This window comes from Eurytemora carolleeae, unplaced genomic scaffold (genome assembly GCF_000591075.1).
Source record: "Eurytemora carolleeae unplaced genomic scaffold, Eaff_2.0 scaffold176, whole genome shotgun sequence".
Lineage (NCBI taxonomy): Eukaryota > Metazoa > Arthropoda > Copepoda > Calanoida > Temoridae > Eurytemora > Eurytemora carolleeae.
In genome coordinates, this window is record NW_019396091.1 from 23,385 (window position 1) to 40,958 (window position 17,574).

At 33.9% G+C, this 17,574-nt stretch overlaps 2 protein-coding genes across 3 annotated transcripts; both read left to right on the top strand.

Annotated features, from left to right (window-relative positions):
- Positions 1 to 23: 23 nt before the first annotated feature.
- Positions 24 to 12,254, top strand: LOC111718444 (valine--tRNA ligase). 2 transcript variants are annotated; one of them, XM_023494041.1, is made up of 23 exons: positions 24 to 147; positions 964 to 1,177; positions 1,373 to 1,456; positions 2,003 to 2,121; positions 3,571 to 3,680; positions 4,227 to 4,350; positions 4,858 to 4,900; positions 5,072 to 5,157; positions 5,226 to 5,601; positions 6,292 to 6,416; positions 6,580 to 6,643; positions 7,045 to 7,123; positions 7,832 to 7,915; positions 8,248 to 8,373; positions 9,186 to 9,263; positions 9,761 to 9,839; positions 10,041 to 10,154; positions 10,544 to 10,658; positions 10,771 to 10,871; positions 10,947 to 11,061; positions 11,258 to 11,383; positions 11,603 to 11,827; positions 11,896 to 12,254. In XM_023494041.1, exons 1-23 carry the CDS (start codon positions 74 to 76, stop codon positions 12,238 to 12,240), a joined length of 3,006 nt encoding a protein of 1,001 aa, XP_023349809.1. In that variant the 5' UTR covers positions 24 to 73; the 3' UTR covers positions 12,241 to 12,254. The 2 variants fall into 2 exon arrangements, with proteins under 2 accessions (XP_023349809.1, XP_023349810.1); XM_023494042.1 differs by lacking the exons at positions 24 to 147; positions 964 to 1,177 and having other exon boundaries at positions 1,370 to 1,456; positions 1,999 to 2,121.
- On the top strand, positions 12,218 to 17,528 carry LOC111718450 (uncharacterized). The gene is made up of 7 exons (XM_023494049.1): positions 12,218 to 12,374; positions 12,590 to 12,647; positions 13,034 to 13,139; positions 14,158 to 14,249; positions 14,855 to 14,981; positions 15,358 to 15,529; positions 16,976 to 17,528. Exons 1-7 carry the CDS (start codon positions 12,254 to 12,256, stop codon positions 17,080 to 17,082), a joined length of 783 nt encoding a protein of 260 aa, XP_023349817.1. The 5' UTR covers positions 12,218 to 12,253; the 3' UTR covers positions 17,083 to 17,528.
- The last annotated feature ends 46 nt before the right edge of the window (positions 17,529 to 17,574 follow it).

The following is a 17,574-nucleotide window of genomic DNA, read 5'->3' on the forward strand; positions in this document are numbered from 1 at the left end:
ATAAATTTAAATGAAATTTTAAGAGTTTATTAATTTATAAAGAATTTAAAGAAAATAGTTTATAATAGACAAAATGTTAAAATTGTCGAGATTAGAACGTAAGAGTGTTCAACAGTTCTGCTCAGGGTGCTCAGTTCGTCTATCCAGGTACAGTTCTACTCAGGGTGCTAAGTTCATCTATCCAGGTACAGCTCTACTCAGGGTTCTCAGTTCGTCTATCCAGGTACAGTTCTACTCAGGGTTCTCAGTTTGTCTATCCAGGTACAATTCTACTGAGGGTTCTCAGTTCATCTATCCAGGTACAATTCTACTCAGGGTTCTCAGTTCATTATCCAGGTACAGTTTTACTCAGGGTTCTCAGTTTGTTTATCCAGGTACAATTCTACTGAGGGTTCTCAGTTCATCTATCCAGGTACAATTCTACTCAGGGTTCTCAGTTCATCTATCCAGGTACAGTTCTACTCAGAGTGCTCATTCCATCTATCCAGGTACAGTTCTACTCAGCGTGCTTATTCCGTCAATCCAGGTACAGTCCTGCTCAGGGTGCTCAGTTCGTCTATCCTCGTTCAGTTCTGCTCAGGGTTCTCGGTTCGTCTATTCAGGTACAGTTCTCTTCTGCGTGCTTATTCCGTCTATCCAGGTACAGTTCTATTCAGGTATTATCTGGTTTTTAATAATGATTATCAGCTTTCTTTCGATTATGCTCGTCATTGTAAGAATACCAGAATAGCAAAAGCAAGCCTATAATAAGCTGTGTAATCTGATTTTTGATTTACCAATGTGATCAGAACTAGACTGAAAAGAGGGGAGGGGAGATGGAATTTGCTTGAAGATTTGACTCCTCAGCAGTGTTATTACGTCAAAGTAAAATGTACGCAACCCATATCTATCCTCCCTTTACCAACAGTTCTACCTACACTTCTCACTCTACAAATGTTATTATTTGAGGAGTTTTTAATTTAGGAAGGATATTGAGTCTAGTTTTCCTGCAGTGTATAATGCTGGACTGGAGCAGGGTTGGTATCAATGGTGGAGAGAGAGTGGGTTCTTCTCCCCCCAGTACGGAGGGAAGAAAGAGAGGAAGGTCGGAGAGAAGAGCAGGTTCTCTATGGTTCTACCTCCTCCTAACGTTACAGGAGTTCTTCATTTAGGGCATGCTCTAACTACGTCAATACAGGTATTTCTAGAGAATTAACAGAATGATAATTATTGTTCATTCCGTAATGTTCTTCTTTGATATAGATATTATGGATTTTGGTTTGTCGTGATGAATAAACAAAGTTCGAGTTTTATTTAAATTTTCTAGCTATTTTTTCTTGTTTTATCAGACATTTTTCTGATGGGTTTATTCTTTACCAGAACGTTTGTGCAGGATGCTCTGGTTAGATATCACAGGATGAGAGGATGCGAAACAACCTGGATACCGGGAAGTGATCATGCCGGTATTGCAACTCAGGTATGTTCCCCCCTAAAAATAGAAAATGTTAGTATGTTTTTTTTTAGCTTGATTATTTTGGAATTTTTATTTTTATATTAGTTGAGTTAAATATCTTTTAAAAGCTGACATGCATTAAATTGTTATTTTATATTGCTCAGGGGCGTTCTTAGGAATTTATTCAGAGGGGTGGCCGGGGGCTAAATTTACTTTCTTTCTAGGGGAGACTCAGCCCAAAAAAAAAAACCAGGAAACCATAGATTTCACTGATCCAGTGGGATGGGGGGGGCTAAGCCCCGAAAGCCCCTCCCATAAGTACGCCTCTGATATTGCTGAATCTCGAATGAAGAGGGAATGTTTTCTAGTTGAAAATATATCCCCCGGCCCTGCTCACAAGAAATTTCCTGGAAAGAAGGGGCTGAATTATTTGGTGTACTGTCCCGGTTTTCCTTATATTATATAGTCTGTATGTTACACAGTACAGTGGCTCTAGCTGGTTAAAAATAGGGCCGGTACTTGAAATGAACTTGAGTTTACAGTGTGCTGACAGGTTCTTGTATAAGGTAGATTGTAGTTGAGAAGCAAGTGATGGCCCAGGAGGGATTGACCCGGTACGACCTGGGCAAAGAACAGTTTCTTAACAGGGTCTGGGACTGGAGGAAGCTAAAGGGGGACTCTATACTAGGGTGAGTCCATCATAACTATAATTTATTAATTGATTAAAGGGACTGTCTTTGTTATTTCAAGTGACCCCACATTTAAAGAGTACCGTGCCTGATTTACAACAGTATCCTATAAACCTTTATCTCAACAAAAGTGTTGCTGATAGCTAAAAGTGTCTAATCCTCACAATTCATCTATTGTTTCTGCAACAGAAATCGAAAATAACTTGAGATAAATAGGTCACTTACAATTACGTTTACAGTCCCCTTGATAGATTTAAAAATCCTGATTTCCAGCAGGCGCGCAACTAGGGGGGGCCGGCCCCCCCCCTAGCCTGATTAAGGGGGGGGCATGCCCCTCCCTTAAGAAGTCTTGCAAGAAATGACGAAGTCCACCCTGTTTTGCAATTTAGCGATTCATGAATCCTGACCCTGAGGAAATTTAAGAGCTCTTATCGTAAAATAAAAAAAAAGATAATTGAACTTTAGTTTATTGAGCTTATAGTTCAATCGATATAGCACTTAATACACCATATACACACACACAGACCCCCTTCGTCTCCGAGCCTAACTACTGCCGTAGATCAGAACAGTTTGACAAGGTTCCAATGTGCCTTAATCTTTGTTTTTTTTTTCATTATGCTGTTTTTTCCTGGGAAAGGGAAAGGGGGTTTATCAAGTATTTTTTAGATATTTTCACTATCAGTTCTGCCAATTATTATGATATTGCTTTAATACTGTAGTACAACTATTCAATTAATCCTACATGTTCACTGCAAATATTGTGTGATGTGTCATATTAAAAAGAATATTTTTCATGTAAAATCATGAATTTTTAATAAAAGGAATTTCTTGTCAGTTTTTGAGTACAATGTACATATTTGATTTATGGATAACTAATGAAAATTTATAAATATCAGATGTGTTGACTTATAACTGAATATCCGGTTGGTAAGGTTAGTTTTTTTATTGTTTAAGTATAACACACATTTTTCTTGCCCCCCCTAAAAATGTTTAGGGGGGGGGGCCAAAAAAAAATTCCCCTAGCCCCCCTCTAACCAAATGTCTAGTTGCGCGCCTGATTTCCAGACAAAGGTTTAGGAGTCTCGTTGGAAATCGGACTTGTCACCAACTCAATAAATGGAGGGTCACTTTTTACGTCTGAAGTCCCCTTAATGAAGTTTTAAAATTCTGATTTCCAGTCAAATGTTTAAGAGTACCGTCGCGCGTTGAGAATCGGACATGCCACCCTATAAAAGAAAGGTCGCTTTTAAATTGCGTCTACAGTCCACTTGAAGGATTTAAAAAATTTTAAAAAAATCTAAAACCTAAACCTGCAATGCAAACCACACGAAAGCTTATCTAAAATTTGAACTTTAAAGAGGGTGGGACTATATTTTTGAATTTCAACATTATAACAGCTAGTTGCAACAAGACAGATGAGAGCCCTCTTTGACAGATTTGTATTTGTAGACAGCTGGAGGAACTAGGGGCTTCACTGGACTGGGATAAAACTCAGTTTACCATGAGTCCTGAATATACTAATAGTGTTAATACAGCATTCATTCAGTTATTTAATAAAGGTACCAATAGTAAATATAATGTATTTTCAAAAAAAAATTATGGGGGCTGTGTGATATTCCAAGATTAAATTTTTTTGTATTTTTTTGTGTATTTTTATATTAAAAAAATCATTTAATATCTCTGACTTAATGATAAAATCAAAAAAAAAATCCTAGTATACTGTGGGGGGTGGGGGAATTATATAAAATATGATTTTCAACAAAATATATACTTTTACCCCTTTCCTTCAGTCAGGAAGTAAAGCAAAATATAAAATTGGTACAAAAGAAAACCTGAAACTATGACATTGAAAATAAAAAATACTTGAATATAAATGTATCATCAATTTTGGCAAGGAAAAACAATAAAATGTATCCGTAATTAATTCTTCCTAATTGATTTAAAGGTGTATGTTCACGATATTATCGTATAATAGTTTTATTTAATACATGAAAACAATTTTGTACAATTAATATAGTCTCGATACGGAGATAATAAATATCTAGATTTAAAAAAAAAAAGAAAATAAAAAATATATCAAAAAATACAAATTACACTTTTTATAGGATTAATTTACCGGAAGAAGTCCCTGGTGAACTGGTCTTGTGTCCTTCAGTCTACTATATCGGATATTGAAGTGACGCATGTAAATGTTGACAAACGTTCACTCTTTGACATCCCAGGATACAGGTACTTGTGTGTTATTATTATCATTATTATTATCATTCATTTAGTGGACAGCTGTCACTCCGGCATCTGTAATAAACAATTGAATTTGAAAGAGTATTTTTGCATTGGAAAATTTTTTTCATGAATAACCCACCTCCCCTCGGGGCGGGGGGGGGGATGAACTTTGATGCACTGGATCTGGATAAATAAAGGAAAAATTTTTCTTAACAAAAATTTATTATATTCTGAAATTCTGTGAATAAAACCCTTAAAAAAAACTTTAGGAAAAATTATTTTCCAAATGTAATAAAATGTAATAAAATATACATCCTCTATATGGGTGAGCTCCAATTTTTGTTTCGTGATCTTAAGCCTACCCCAATATGCACTGAGTTTGAATGATGCAATTTGACAGATATATTTGTATTTATGTTTTGTTTATGGATTATTTTAATTTTGTTTTAAAGCAGAAGAAAAGGTGTGTCGTGCCAAACTATTACGTCATTATCTATTTATAATGTTCTTCAGAGAACCAGTTGAGTTGGGTGTTATTACTGATATTGCGTATAAGGTAGGAAAAATATGTTAACATAGATGTCTAAAATATTTACGTCGTAAATTCTGTAAGCATAATTGAGACGAAAACCAGTAATAACAAAGATATCTCAATATTTTCGTCGTAAACCTCTGTAAGATTAATCGAGATAAAAAACATTGTGTTTAAAACTTGACATTTTTTCAGTTAACAAACAGTGAAGCAGAGATAATTGTTTCAACAACACGACCTGAAACCATGCTGGGAGATACAGCTATTGCCGTTAATCCAACGTAAGAAAATTTAAAAACTTAAAATTATAAATTTTTATGGATTTTCTTTTATGTAAACTCTTTTTCAGAGACGAGCGTTATTCTCATTTGATCGGCAGAACAGCATGGCATCCTTTCCGACAAGAAGAGATTCCAATCATCGCCGATACTTACGTCGATCCCGCCTTCGGTACCGGAGCCGTGAAAATAACTCCGGCGCACGACCCTAACGATTTTGAAATGGGTGCGCGGCATTCTCTGAAATCAATCAATATACTTAACCCTGACGGAACCTTGAACGAGATTGTTCCCGAGTTCTGTGGGCAGCACAGGTTTTCAGTTCGTGAATCTATCTGCGCGCGCCTGGATGAATTAGGATTGTACCGGGGAGATCGTGAGCACGGCATGTCTGTTCCTGTGTGCGGGAGAACTGGTGATATTGTAGAACCAATGATGAAGTTTCAGGTAAAAAATTTCACACTTTTCTTAAATCTTTCAGATTCTAATGTTTTCGTCAGTGCTTAGGATCCTTTTCATTTTTTCTGGATTCGGATCTTAGAGTCGTCATAAAAGTCGGAAAAAATCAGGATCCAGGTCCTGCACATTTCTCCGAGATTGACAGGGGTAATTTTTTATCTTTTTGTGCTTATGATTAACCAGATATAAGTAAATTTGTAATAATCTCTCTTTTTTTTAACAGTTCAGATTAGTGATTTGAGAGCAAAAAGTCTGAGCCTTAGGGTTCCTTTTGGCTCTCTTTCAGATTTACATTTGATTGTAGTTAAGTCTGTATTGCGGGAGGGGGGGGGGGGGGAAATATTACTCATAATCTATATAATAAATCTATATAATAATAATTCGTATATATATATGTTGCGTATAGCCGGCCAAACGACTGGACCGATTGGGCTGAATTATTTTGTGAACACTCATGGGTGGCCCATTGTTATAGGCTAAAAAAAAATCGAATTATTTTTTTCAAGATTTTTTATTTTTTTTAATTTTTTTATCCATGGTCAATGCCGGGACCTTCAGCTAGTGATTTTTAAAATCATATCAACCAAATACATGTATTTTTCCCTAAAAACTTTAAACCTGATTTTTTTCTCTGATCGTGATTAAATTTTAAAGGTTTCAATATTTTTAATGTTTTAGTGGTTTCTTGACACGAGTAAGATCGCTGAGCTGGCTCGGGATGCAGTCAAGGATAAAGATCTGATATTGGATCCAGACACAAACAATCCAGTCTGGGAACGATTTTTGTCCAACGAAAAAACAAAGTAAGATTAACTTCTTTTTTGATTAATTTACCAAATACAAACTTTATTTTATTCAGCGTTTAGAAAAACTAAACATTAGTTAGATATTTCTCTCGAGAAATACTTAAATTTAAGAGCTGAATAAAATTTTGTTTGATAAACAAGTAACCTGTTAATTGTTTAGGGATTGGTGTATATCACGGCAACTGTGGTGGGGTCATAGAATACCAGCTTGGTTCTGTTGCAAGGTTAGTTTCAGGGGTTTATTTTCATTTGCGGGTTCTCGACGAAATTGACTTGCGCATTTCTTTATTATCATCGGAAAAACACCATATTTTTATCAGATTGAGGTTTCAAGGGTACCGTTGTAAATCGGATATTTTCATCTTTGCTTGGAGGGTCACTTAAAATTACGCTTACAGTCCGTTTAATGAAAAGTTTCCGTGAAAGGTATCGACTCAAGCCCTATGAAAGTTCCCAGAAAAATGTTCAATTCCAGCTATAGATCGATTTCTAGAACAAAATTAATAAAAAATATTAATATAAAATCTTAAAATTAAATTCCTTGCTCTTATAGAAACTGATGGGAGAATGCTGTTAAGTTATTCTTGAATCCAAGTAATATTCCTCATAATCTTAATTTGAATAGGATGGAGATGAGGAGAAAGGGGTCTGGACTGCTGCAGAAAGTAAAGATCAAGCTTTACTCCGTGCTTCAAATATATTAGGTCAACACAAAATCTTGTTAACTGCAACTCTGGACTAAAGTTTTCTGTCAGATATACTCACTAATCTAATCATTTTACCTCAATATTAGAGATAAAAGGCAATATATGATATTAATGTATTATTTATAGTAAAGCGTGTAAAAAGTTATCCATGTCTCTGATAAATATTAATTGTTTAATTTAAAAAAATAATGTACTTCCATTATTTCTAATCTTTCAACATTGCTTTTTATGTCTATCATTGCGTTGAAATGGTTAAACCTTGTGGTGGGTTAAACTACCGCAGGGGAAGAACACGAGTGTATATTTTTTCTTCCCCTTCCCCCCCCCATCCCACTTTTGAAATTAATTTTTCGCCCCATAAGTTATATATGCTTGCTAGGGTTTTTACGAAGAATTGGGGAAAATGAAATATTTTTAGGGGACATCAATGAAGAAAGATTTCAATTTTTCTGGGGAAGAAATTAAGCACGACACTAAGTAAAGCCAGGAAGGACAATTTTTGACAATGTTTGACAAATTTTGTCACTGTTTTACAGTTGGTGTGACAGTATGTGCCAAAATTTGACAAAACTGGACAAAATTGGACAAAATTGGACAAAATTGGACAAAATTGAGCAAAATTGGACAAAATTGGACAAAATTGGACAAAATTGGACAAAATTGAATAAAGTTGAATAAAGTTGGCGAATAATTCTTGAAATTTAGGATGTGCTGTATCTGAACTAATTGCCGAACAGGACGAGGATGTTTTGGATACCTGGTTTTCAAGTGGGATTTATCCATTTGCAGGTGTCAATTATATTCTATACAAATCATTTCTTTTAAGTTTTTTGGGTTGGTTGGTCAATTGATTGGTTGTTTGTTTGATAATTAATTCAATGATTGGCAAATTGATTGATCACTAGAAGATTGATTCATGGGTAAATTGATCAGTTGATTGATTGAGTCATTTAATGATTGATAGAGCGATTAAATGATTGCATGATTGGTTGATTGGTTATTTTATAAAGTTTGGTTGAGTTTTGTGAAGTATAAATGATTGAATGATTGGCATTTACCATTTTCAGTAAGACGATTGATTGATTGATTGATTGATTGATTGATTGATTGATTGATGTTAGTGTTTGGTTGGCCTGAGAAGACCCCTGAGCTATCCCAGTTCTACCCCCTGGATCTGATGGAGACAGGTCACGATATTCTCTTCTTCTGGGTCGCCAGGATGGTCATGCTTGGTATTGGTTTAACAGGTAAACAAGATGGTTTTAGGCGAGGAGAAATAGAACTAAGGATAGAAGGTTAAAAACTAAGATGAGCTAAGGATTCACTGCCAAGAACTAAGGATAGAAGGTTAAGAACTAAGGATAGAAGGTTAAGAACTAAGGATAGAAGGTTATGAGCTAAGGATACACTGTCAAGAACTAAGGATTGAAGGTTAAGAATTAAGGATAGACTGTCAAGAACTAAGGATAGAAGGTTAAGGTTTGTTTAACTAAGTAGGATAGCTCTGTTTAGTTCTTATCTTGTTTTTTATAACAGAAGTTGAATCAGGCTATTTATTTCATGCGTTGTGTGAAGGTCGCGTAGACGGGTTTATCTTAAAAATCTAATAAAAACATTTTGATGAAGCTGAAGTTCTACAAAGTAATGATAAGGGAAAAGAGTCCGCTTGAGAAGAAAATTTTCCACAAAATAATTTACACGTTCATGTCCATATCACATATTCACACAGCACACTGATATATAAGTTAACTAGGTTATAGAGCTTCTGAATTAATTTTATTCTGATGTTTTACTTTTGGTTTAAAATTTTGATTTATTGTGTGGGAAGAATGCAGTTTGTTCCTGGGACAATTATGAGAATTTTTCTTGCATCACAGGTGTTCTTCAGTTTGTTTTATTATTCCAAAGAATACAGTTCTACCTACCAGTTTCGATCAATTTTTTTTATTTTGTCCATTGTATTTTGAAAATATGTCCTTCATCAACCTTCTTTTTAAGACTTTTTTCCTGGTTCAATTTCCCATTTTTATATTAGTTAGTTGACCAGTTCTCTTTCTAGGTCAGTTACCGTTTCATGATGCAATGCTGCACGGCATCATCTGTGATTCACAGGGACGGAAAATGTCAAAATCTCTAGGTAAAAAGGAAAACCTGTTGTCCACATTATGAAGTAGTAGTAATCTCTGTTTGTTTGATTTGGATGTCCGATCATAACTTAGGAACCCCTGGACTGATTTACCTCAAATTTTGATCGGGGAACTGGGAAAACCACGGGAATGTTCTTAGCAGAGTTTTAAAATTCGTTTACACAGAAAGCTCAGTTTCATTTTCAGTTTCAATTTCAGTTTCAGTTTCATTTTCATTTTCAGTTTCATTTTCAGTTTCAATTTCAGATTCAGTTTTAGTTTCATTTTCAGTTTCAATTTCAGATTTAGTTTTAGTTTCATTTTCAGTTTCGGTTTCAGTTTCAGTTTCAGTTTCAGTTTCAGTAATCTTAAACCAAGTTTGATATTACTATTGTTTTGTTTAGTTATACCTTTTGATTATTGTAATTTTTGTTGAATATTTTTTTTGTTTTAAATTATTGTAATTGATGTTTTGCAATTTTAAGAGAAAAAAATAATAAATATTTAGGTAACGTGATCGATCCATTGAATATAATTAGAGGATCAAGTTTAGAATCTCTGAAGCAAGATCTGGATATAAGCGCGAAGTAAGAATTAGTTTTCATTAATTAAATTAAAATATAAAATTACGGAAGGCGAACAAACTTTTATTTTAGTTAAATTAAACTATTAATGACTAATTTGAGTGTTTCACTGTGACTGACAGCCAAGGGGATTAAGATAGAATTGTTAAAAGAACCTATGTATTTATTATACTAAAACCAAGAGTAACCGTATGTCCTGGTTAGGAACGGGTACTTGAGCGAGGATGAGGTTTCAGTATCTAAATCTAACCTGGAGAAACAGTTCCCTAAGGGTATTCCCGCTAGCGGGGCTGACCAGCTTAGATGGGCCTTATTAAGGTTTGTTGTTTATGATTATAAAACGACTGCAAGCAAAATTTCAAATGACCCTCCATGCAAAGATTGCAAAGTTCTATTTACCCTTGAAACCTTAATCTGATTAAAATGTGGATGATACCGTCGTTTTATTTTAAAATTTCTCCATTGCTTCTTTTCCACAAGAAATGCGCAAGTCACTTTTGCAGAGAACCTGCAAATAAAAATGAACAGTTTAAATAATTAAAAAATATTTGTGTCTAATTCATACTTGATCAGTTAACTCTTTAAAGGGTACCATTGTGAATCGGTAATGGCCATCTTTGCCTTGAGTGTGACTTGAAATTACGCTTGCAGTCCCTTTTTAAAACAGTTTTGATTGTTATTTTTTTGTAATATATTTTGTATTTCAGTTACGATGTGAAAAGTGAATATATAAACCTAGACCTAAGTTTAGTACCTAGAGCAGGGGCCTGGTGTAACAAAATATGGCAAGTTTCTAGGTTCCTAAATATGGCACATCAAACGGTAATTTTTTTTTTTCATTTTTTACTAACTCCCATTTTTTAAAAACCCTTTTCTCTTATTTTTAAATTTATATATTTCATGTTTAGAAAATTAGAAATAAAATTATTTTTAGACGTCTGACGCAGGAACAAATTTATCAGCAATACCTACGGATTTCCAGCCAAGATTAATAGATATGTGGATCCTCAACCAATTGGCTAGAACAGTATCAAGGTATGAAAAATATAAGCTCTGCAGATTTGATCAAACTCCAAGTCGTTTGAATCTCTTCTAAGCATCTGTTTTCAGTGTGAATAGCGAATATGAAGCGAGAAACCTGCACAATGTGGAAAAGGAACTTAGAAAATTCTTATACGGAGACGTATGTGATGTTTATGTTGAATACATAAAACAAAATATTCAGGTAACATGAAATCTAAATTAGGTTAACTATTTGAGTTCTTTCCCGCCATTTTGTTTTTAATGTCCGCCATTTATTTGTAATGGCCGCTATTTTGTTTTTAATGGCCGCTATTTTGTTTTTAATGACCGCCATTGTTCAAAAATATGTCCCCTATTTAATAAATCCGTGAAACCTTTTCACAATGAACCGTGTTCAGAATCCTGAAGATCCTGGTTTTCTGCCCAGTCTACTCTTCCTGCACTCTTGTATCCTCTCCTCTCTCAAGATGATCCATCCCATCATGCCGTTCATAACAGAAGAACTGTATCATAGATTACCAAAGGCAAACATATTTTTCCTCTAAATCGATAAACCATAATGAAAACTTATTTTAAGAATTTTTTAAGAAACTTAACATTTCTGATATTTTTAATAACAAACTTTATCTGGTTTTCTTTTTTATCTGCTGAAGTTAGATTTTCAATTATTTAAGTTAATAGTTGTACAATCATATTACAACAAAAATATAAAATAAGGAAAAACAAGATATGATTGGATTTAGTTACCAAGTGAAAAGCGCAAAGAATCAATAATGGTTGAAAACTTTCCCCTTGGGGTTCAGTGGAGTGGATTTATTAATCCGAACCTAGAAGATCTCATGGAAACCGTCCTTAAAATAATCTCCGGTATCAGGGGACTGAAGGCAAACTACTCCTTGATCAAGGGATCCAACCCGGCTGTGATAGTTCATTGTGATGACCAGCATTCAGTAGTTGAGTTAGACCAGTTTACGGGGGTTGATTAACGTAAATTTTTTTGAATCAACGTAAATTTCATAAAATATATTAACCGTTTTTTAGGGAAATAATCCAAAGACTGACGAACTGCGGAGAAATAAATTTTGTTGAAAATAAAATAGAGATCAAAGCTCTTCCAGTTGGTTGTGTTCTCACATCAGTGGAGAACCTCTCCATCGCCCTTAATCTCGGCCCCTACCTCGACACGGAGAAGGAGATGAAGAAGGTCGAGGAGAGGATCGGGAAGAATGAGCGGGACAGGAAGAAATTGGAGAAGTCGATGAAAGGCAAGTTTCAGTTCCGATCTTCTCCGGAGATAGTTGCGGAGAAGAGAAGAGTCCTGGACGAGGAACTGGAGAGGTTACAGGAACAGTTCAAGGTTCTCAAGGAACTTAAAGAGTAAAATTTTCAGAAAAATGTTGGATTTCTTATGGAACAATGGAATACTGAGACTTCTCTACACCTCGGTTGGGATACAATGGATTGGGTGTGCGGCTGCTGTATTCTTCAAGACGGAGAAGTTTTACGACCTCACAGGTCTGATAAAATATTAATGTAAATATAAAATTTCAGTCTTTCATTTTTACGGGAAATATTTTTTTAAGATTTAATTCAATTTGATAGCTCTTTCCATCACAAGTTTTAAATATTATTAAAAAATTTAAAGCTTTGAAATACTTTTTTCAAAGAAATTTTAACTTCTCGTCAAGTTTTAACATTTGACAAATTCCATTTATCTTTTCAATTTTCAGGCTCCGCTACATTTATTCTGGTTTCTCATCTAGCCTATGAGTCAAGCTTAATGACCAGGTTCTTTTTTTGTTATGATTGTACATTTCTTTTATAATGCTCACATAATACAACTTTGAATATATGCGCCGTCCATGTTGATGTTGATGTTGATGTTGATGTTGATGTTGATGTTGATGTTGATGTTGATGTTGATGTTGATGTTGATGTTGATGTTAGTTCATGTTCACGTTCACGTTCACGTTCACGTTCATGTTCATGTTCATGTTCATGTTCATGCTCATGCTCATGCTCATGCTCATGCTCATGCTCACGTTCACGTTCACGTTCCCGTTCACGTTCACGTTCACGTTCACGTTCACGTTTACGTTCATGTTTATGTTCATGCACATTCATTAATCATAAAATGTAAAAAAAAAGTATTAAACCCTTTCGTTATGTTCAAGGAGACAGAGTGTTCAGGGTTGGCTTGTATTTGGGTGGGCCTGCAGGCTCGGATCCTTCCTATTCCTCCGGATCATGAAGGACGGAGAGGATAAACGGTTCGATAAGGTGATAGGCTAAATGGTTAAATAAATGGTAGATGAACTAGTTGGATTGTTAGTGTTTAATTGTTGGTTAGATAGTATTATTGAGTTTGTTGATGGGTTTGATAGTTGGTTTGTCAATTGGATGGTTAATTATTCAGATAATTGTTTGGTTATTCATTCGGATAGTTGTATGGTTAGTTGTTCAGAATTGTGTTTAGTTAGTTATTCAGATAGTTGTTCTGTATTCAGATTTGTGTTTTGTTAGATATTCAGATAGTTGTTTGGTTAGTTATTCAGATATTTGTTTGGTTAGTTATTCAGATATTTTTTTGGTTAGTTATACAGATATTTGTTTAGTTAGTTATTCAGATATTTGTTTTGTTAGTTATTCAGATATTTTTTTGGGTAGTTATTCAGATATTGTTGGTTAGTTGTTATTCAGATATTTGTTTTGTTAGTTATTCAGTATTTGTTTTGCTAATTATTCAGATATTTGTTTTGTTAGTTATTCAGATATTTGTTTTGTTAGTTATTCAGATATTTGTTTTGTTAGTTATTCAGATATTTGTTTTGTTAGTTATTCAGATATTTGTTTGGTTAGTTATTCAGATATTTGTTTGGTTAGTTATTCAGATATTTGTATAGTTATTCAGATAGATTTTTATTCAGTTGTGTTTTTAGATAGCTGTTAGTTGGTAATGTTTAGATATTGTTACGTTAGTTTTTTGGATAGTTGGTTATTTATTTAGCGATTATTTTATTATTGATTGCGCGCACTTGAGACTCCAATCCCAATATTATTCTAGGCCATCTCTACAACTTGTGATCTGATTTAATATTTTTGCATAATAATTTTTAAGTGAAGGGTTTTAAAAGCTATTTATAAATTATAAAAATGATGGTAGGGATGGGTACTATATTTGGTTTAATGCATGCTGTGTTTAATTAACTCAGATTTTTTTAAGTTGAAAATTTTTTTATTATTTTATTTTTAGCAAAATAATCTTTAAAACATTATATATAAAATATAAATATTAAAGGCGAAGGAGAGTCCTGCGATCATGTTCAAGTTCTGGACCCTTCAGGGAATCTGGGTTTTCATTACTCTTCTGCCAACCCTTCTACTTAATAGGAATAAAACCAATAATATACACAACCAGTGCCCTCAAACATGAACAACAGTGAGAATCAAAAAACTCTATAAATAGTAAGAAGAATATAATACTAAAGTTAAGACCTGAAATAGTCCAATGTACATGAGACACAGTAATTTTGCAGTGCTCACAGACCATTTCACTTAATAATTAATTTATATGCTGCTAGTAAAGCTATTTGCTTTGTAACAACATCAAATACACTTCAAGTATTGCCTTATTGTCGTTCTCCTGTTCCTTAGTTTTCTTGTTATCACTGTATAGTTTTTTTAAAGTTTGAGTTTGGATCCAACAAGTGCTTCAAAATTTTTAAGATCTTCATAAATGGCCTGATTATTATTTTAAATAGATCATCTTTTATAGATTAGGGATCATTAGTGTACAATGGATCATCATTTTGATCAACGAGGATTAAAAACAATAACAATCTTATCATTTCTGAAGACTGAGGATCTTGGGAAACTACGGGTATTATTTCTCAATGGATCATTTATTCTCGGAATCAGAATATCTTTTTTATTGTTTTCTGTCTGCAAAGGCTGAATCTTTTTTTACATTTCCTTATTGGATGTTTTGTATGTAGTGAGCGAAGGAACCCTCCCATTGGAACGAGAGATTATATAGGATGGGGGCTGTGGACCCTGGGATTTATTCTAGAAGTTGTGGCTGATGCTCAGAAATCAATGTTTAAAAACAATCCAGAAAATAAGGTTGGCAATATATGGTTTATTTAGTCAAATACTAGTCAAGGGTGAGGTTGGATATTTGGAGATAAGTTTTAAAAAATCGAAAAATTAAGAATTGCTTAGAAATCCCAATACATAATTAATTACAGAACTAAACCCTTGATCAACCCTTGTGGTCACATCAATAACACACGGGAGTCATACTGCTTGAATTTCAGTCGGGACAGTGAAGTGGTCGGCTGGGACACAAAATGGATTTCTAAAATAAAATGTTTAGGAATAATATGGAACTCTCTAAGTTATCAAGGGAGGGAAAGGGGTGTTTTGGGTCTCTGGCGGCCTAAAAGCTTCCTGATCAATAATGCTAGTTCGATATCTTAGATCCTATCTATTTTTTCAGGGTAAATTTATCAGCTCTGGTTTGTGGAGTGTATCCCGGCATCCGAATTATTTTGGTGAGATGGTTCTCTGGTTCGGTTTGTATATCTCTAGTTCAAGTGTGTTTAGTGGACTTCAATACTTGTCTGTTCTCTCTCCAATCTTTGTCTCATTTCTAATCAGCAAACTGTCAGGTTAGTCAACAGTTCCTTTAAATATCAATACAGGGTTGTATATTTTCTCGAATTATTTCCCGTTTTTCTCCAGAAGTAATTTTTTTTTAGGGTTTTATTTGATTAATTTGGGAAAATTAATGGTTTTTAGAGAAAAATAAATAACTTTTTTGGAGATAAAAAATAATTTAAAAGAAACTTTCCTTTTGGTGTCCAATTTTTCAGTACCCTCCCCCCCCCCCCCCCCCCCCCCCCGATTATAAAAATCATTTCCCTTGTGTATCAATACATGAAGAAGAAAAAAAGTATCAATCCCAGTAATAGATGATGCAGGATGATTGATTGATAAGTCTAGTCAGTGCAGTGCAGTGCAGTGTATTTGCAAACTATTCAAATAACAAAATTCATTAATTAAATTAACTTGGCTTATCCTCTTTTTGTAATTTGATCAATTCATTTTAATTTTTTAGTTGATTTAGTTAATTCAGAATCATTTATTTATGTTAAAAAAACATTAAACATATAAATCGTTCTGAATTTGTAGAAATTTTGGCCCGTTAGGCAACAAATAGAGAGTTTAGATTTGAGCGAAACTGTTTTTTGGTGTAATAATAAATCTTTATGACTTATTCCTTGCTTTGGAGCATGGAGGGGGTACTATTTTAAAGATATAAATATAAAATTAAACTTTTAGCCAAAGATAATATATATATAGATATGCAGGCAGGTATAAATTTAGAGGTCTTGAGAAAAGGTGCAAACAGCACCATCTCTGTCGTACGCATGGCATTTTATCCTCTGGATTGTTGCTAATTTATCACTTTGTTTATGCGTGATAACACTAAATGCGTACTATAGTATCAACAATGTATACTGCATATTGTACTTAATGAAACAAATTAATCAATGCAAATAAAACTGAGGTAGGAATTTGACTAGACAAAGTTTAAATGTGCAAGTTGTACTGAATGGCATACGTAAATTAACGCAATTTAAATAAAAATTATTACTATAAAAGTACATCGAATCTAGGACAAAGTACAACTGATCTGATCATAACATAAACAAAACGCGTACTGTATGTTTGTGTTACCTTGAAATTTAATTTTATTGGTCAAACAGGTCCAGATAGCAACACTTGAACTATACAGGATGCAATACGCGTACTGTATGTTTTATAACACAAATGCGTATTTCCTACAGAAGGCAGCAAGGGGAGAAAGGAATATAGAAAGTAATCAATTTGCTATAGATGTCTCTCCTTGCACCTTTTCTCAGAGGTTCAAAAATTAGTTGTCTGCTACAAGCAATTTAGGAAGGAGGTTTCTAACTGCCTGCATATCTATATATATATTATCTTTGCTTTTAGCATACCAAAATTTACCAGATCCAATCCTGTTAAAATAAATAAAATAAAATAAAATTTATGTATTTTATGGTAGAGCACAAAATAAACTTGTATTGTAGGTATTCCTCTGCTCGAAGCTGCTGCCCTGAAAAAGTGGGGAGACAACCCTGCATATAAACATTATATTGAGAATACACCAGTTCTCATACCATTCATTAAAACATAAATATCAACCAAATCACGAGAGGGATTGAAAAAACGTTTATCAAATTTATTTTCTGATAATGTATTGATATTGATTTAAATGGGACAGATGATGAAAAATTTGATTTATATTTCGCACTAAGGGATGCGTGCGAGTTTTCAAGTAAAGGTGTAAAAAGCTGTTTGTCTATCGTATATTGGTTGGCGATTATATCAATACAATGACACAATATAACAAGCATCTTCTCTTTGTTTACATGTTTGTGTCTTTGCTGTTTGAAAAATTGGTAGAAATCATATTTGAAAGGGAAAGTCGTCTTCATTGTGTTGATAAATATGACGCCGACGTCGACTATATGTAATGTGTTGCTCGTTGGTACAGCTAAGCAAAGTAGTTCTTCAAATTCACAAATCATAGAACTTCAATTCAAACTCAGGAGTTTAGATATAATTGATTGGATAATTTCAGATTAAAAAATGATGAGTTCCACGTCTGAAAGTAAATGTTTCCCAA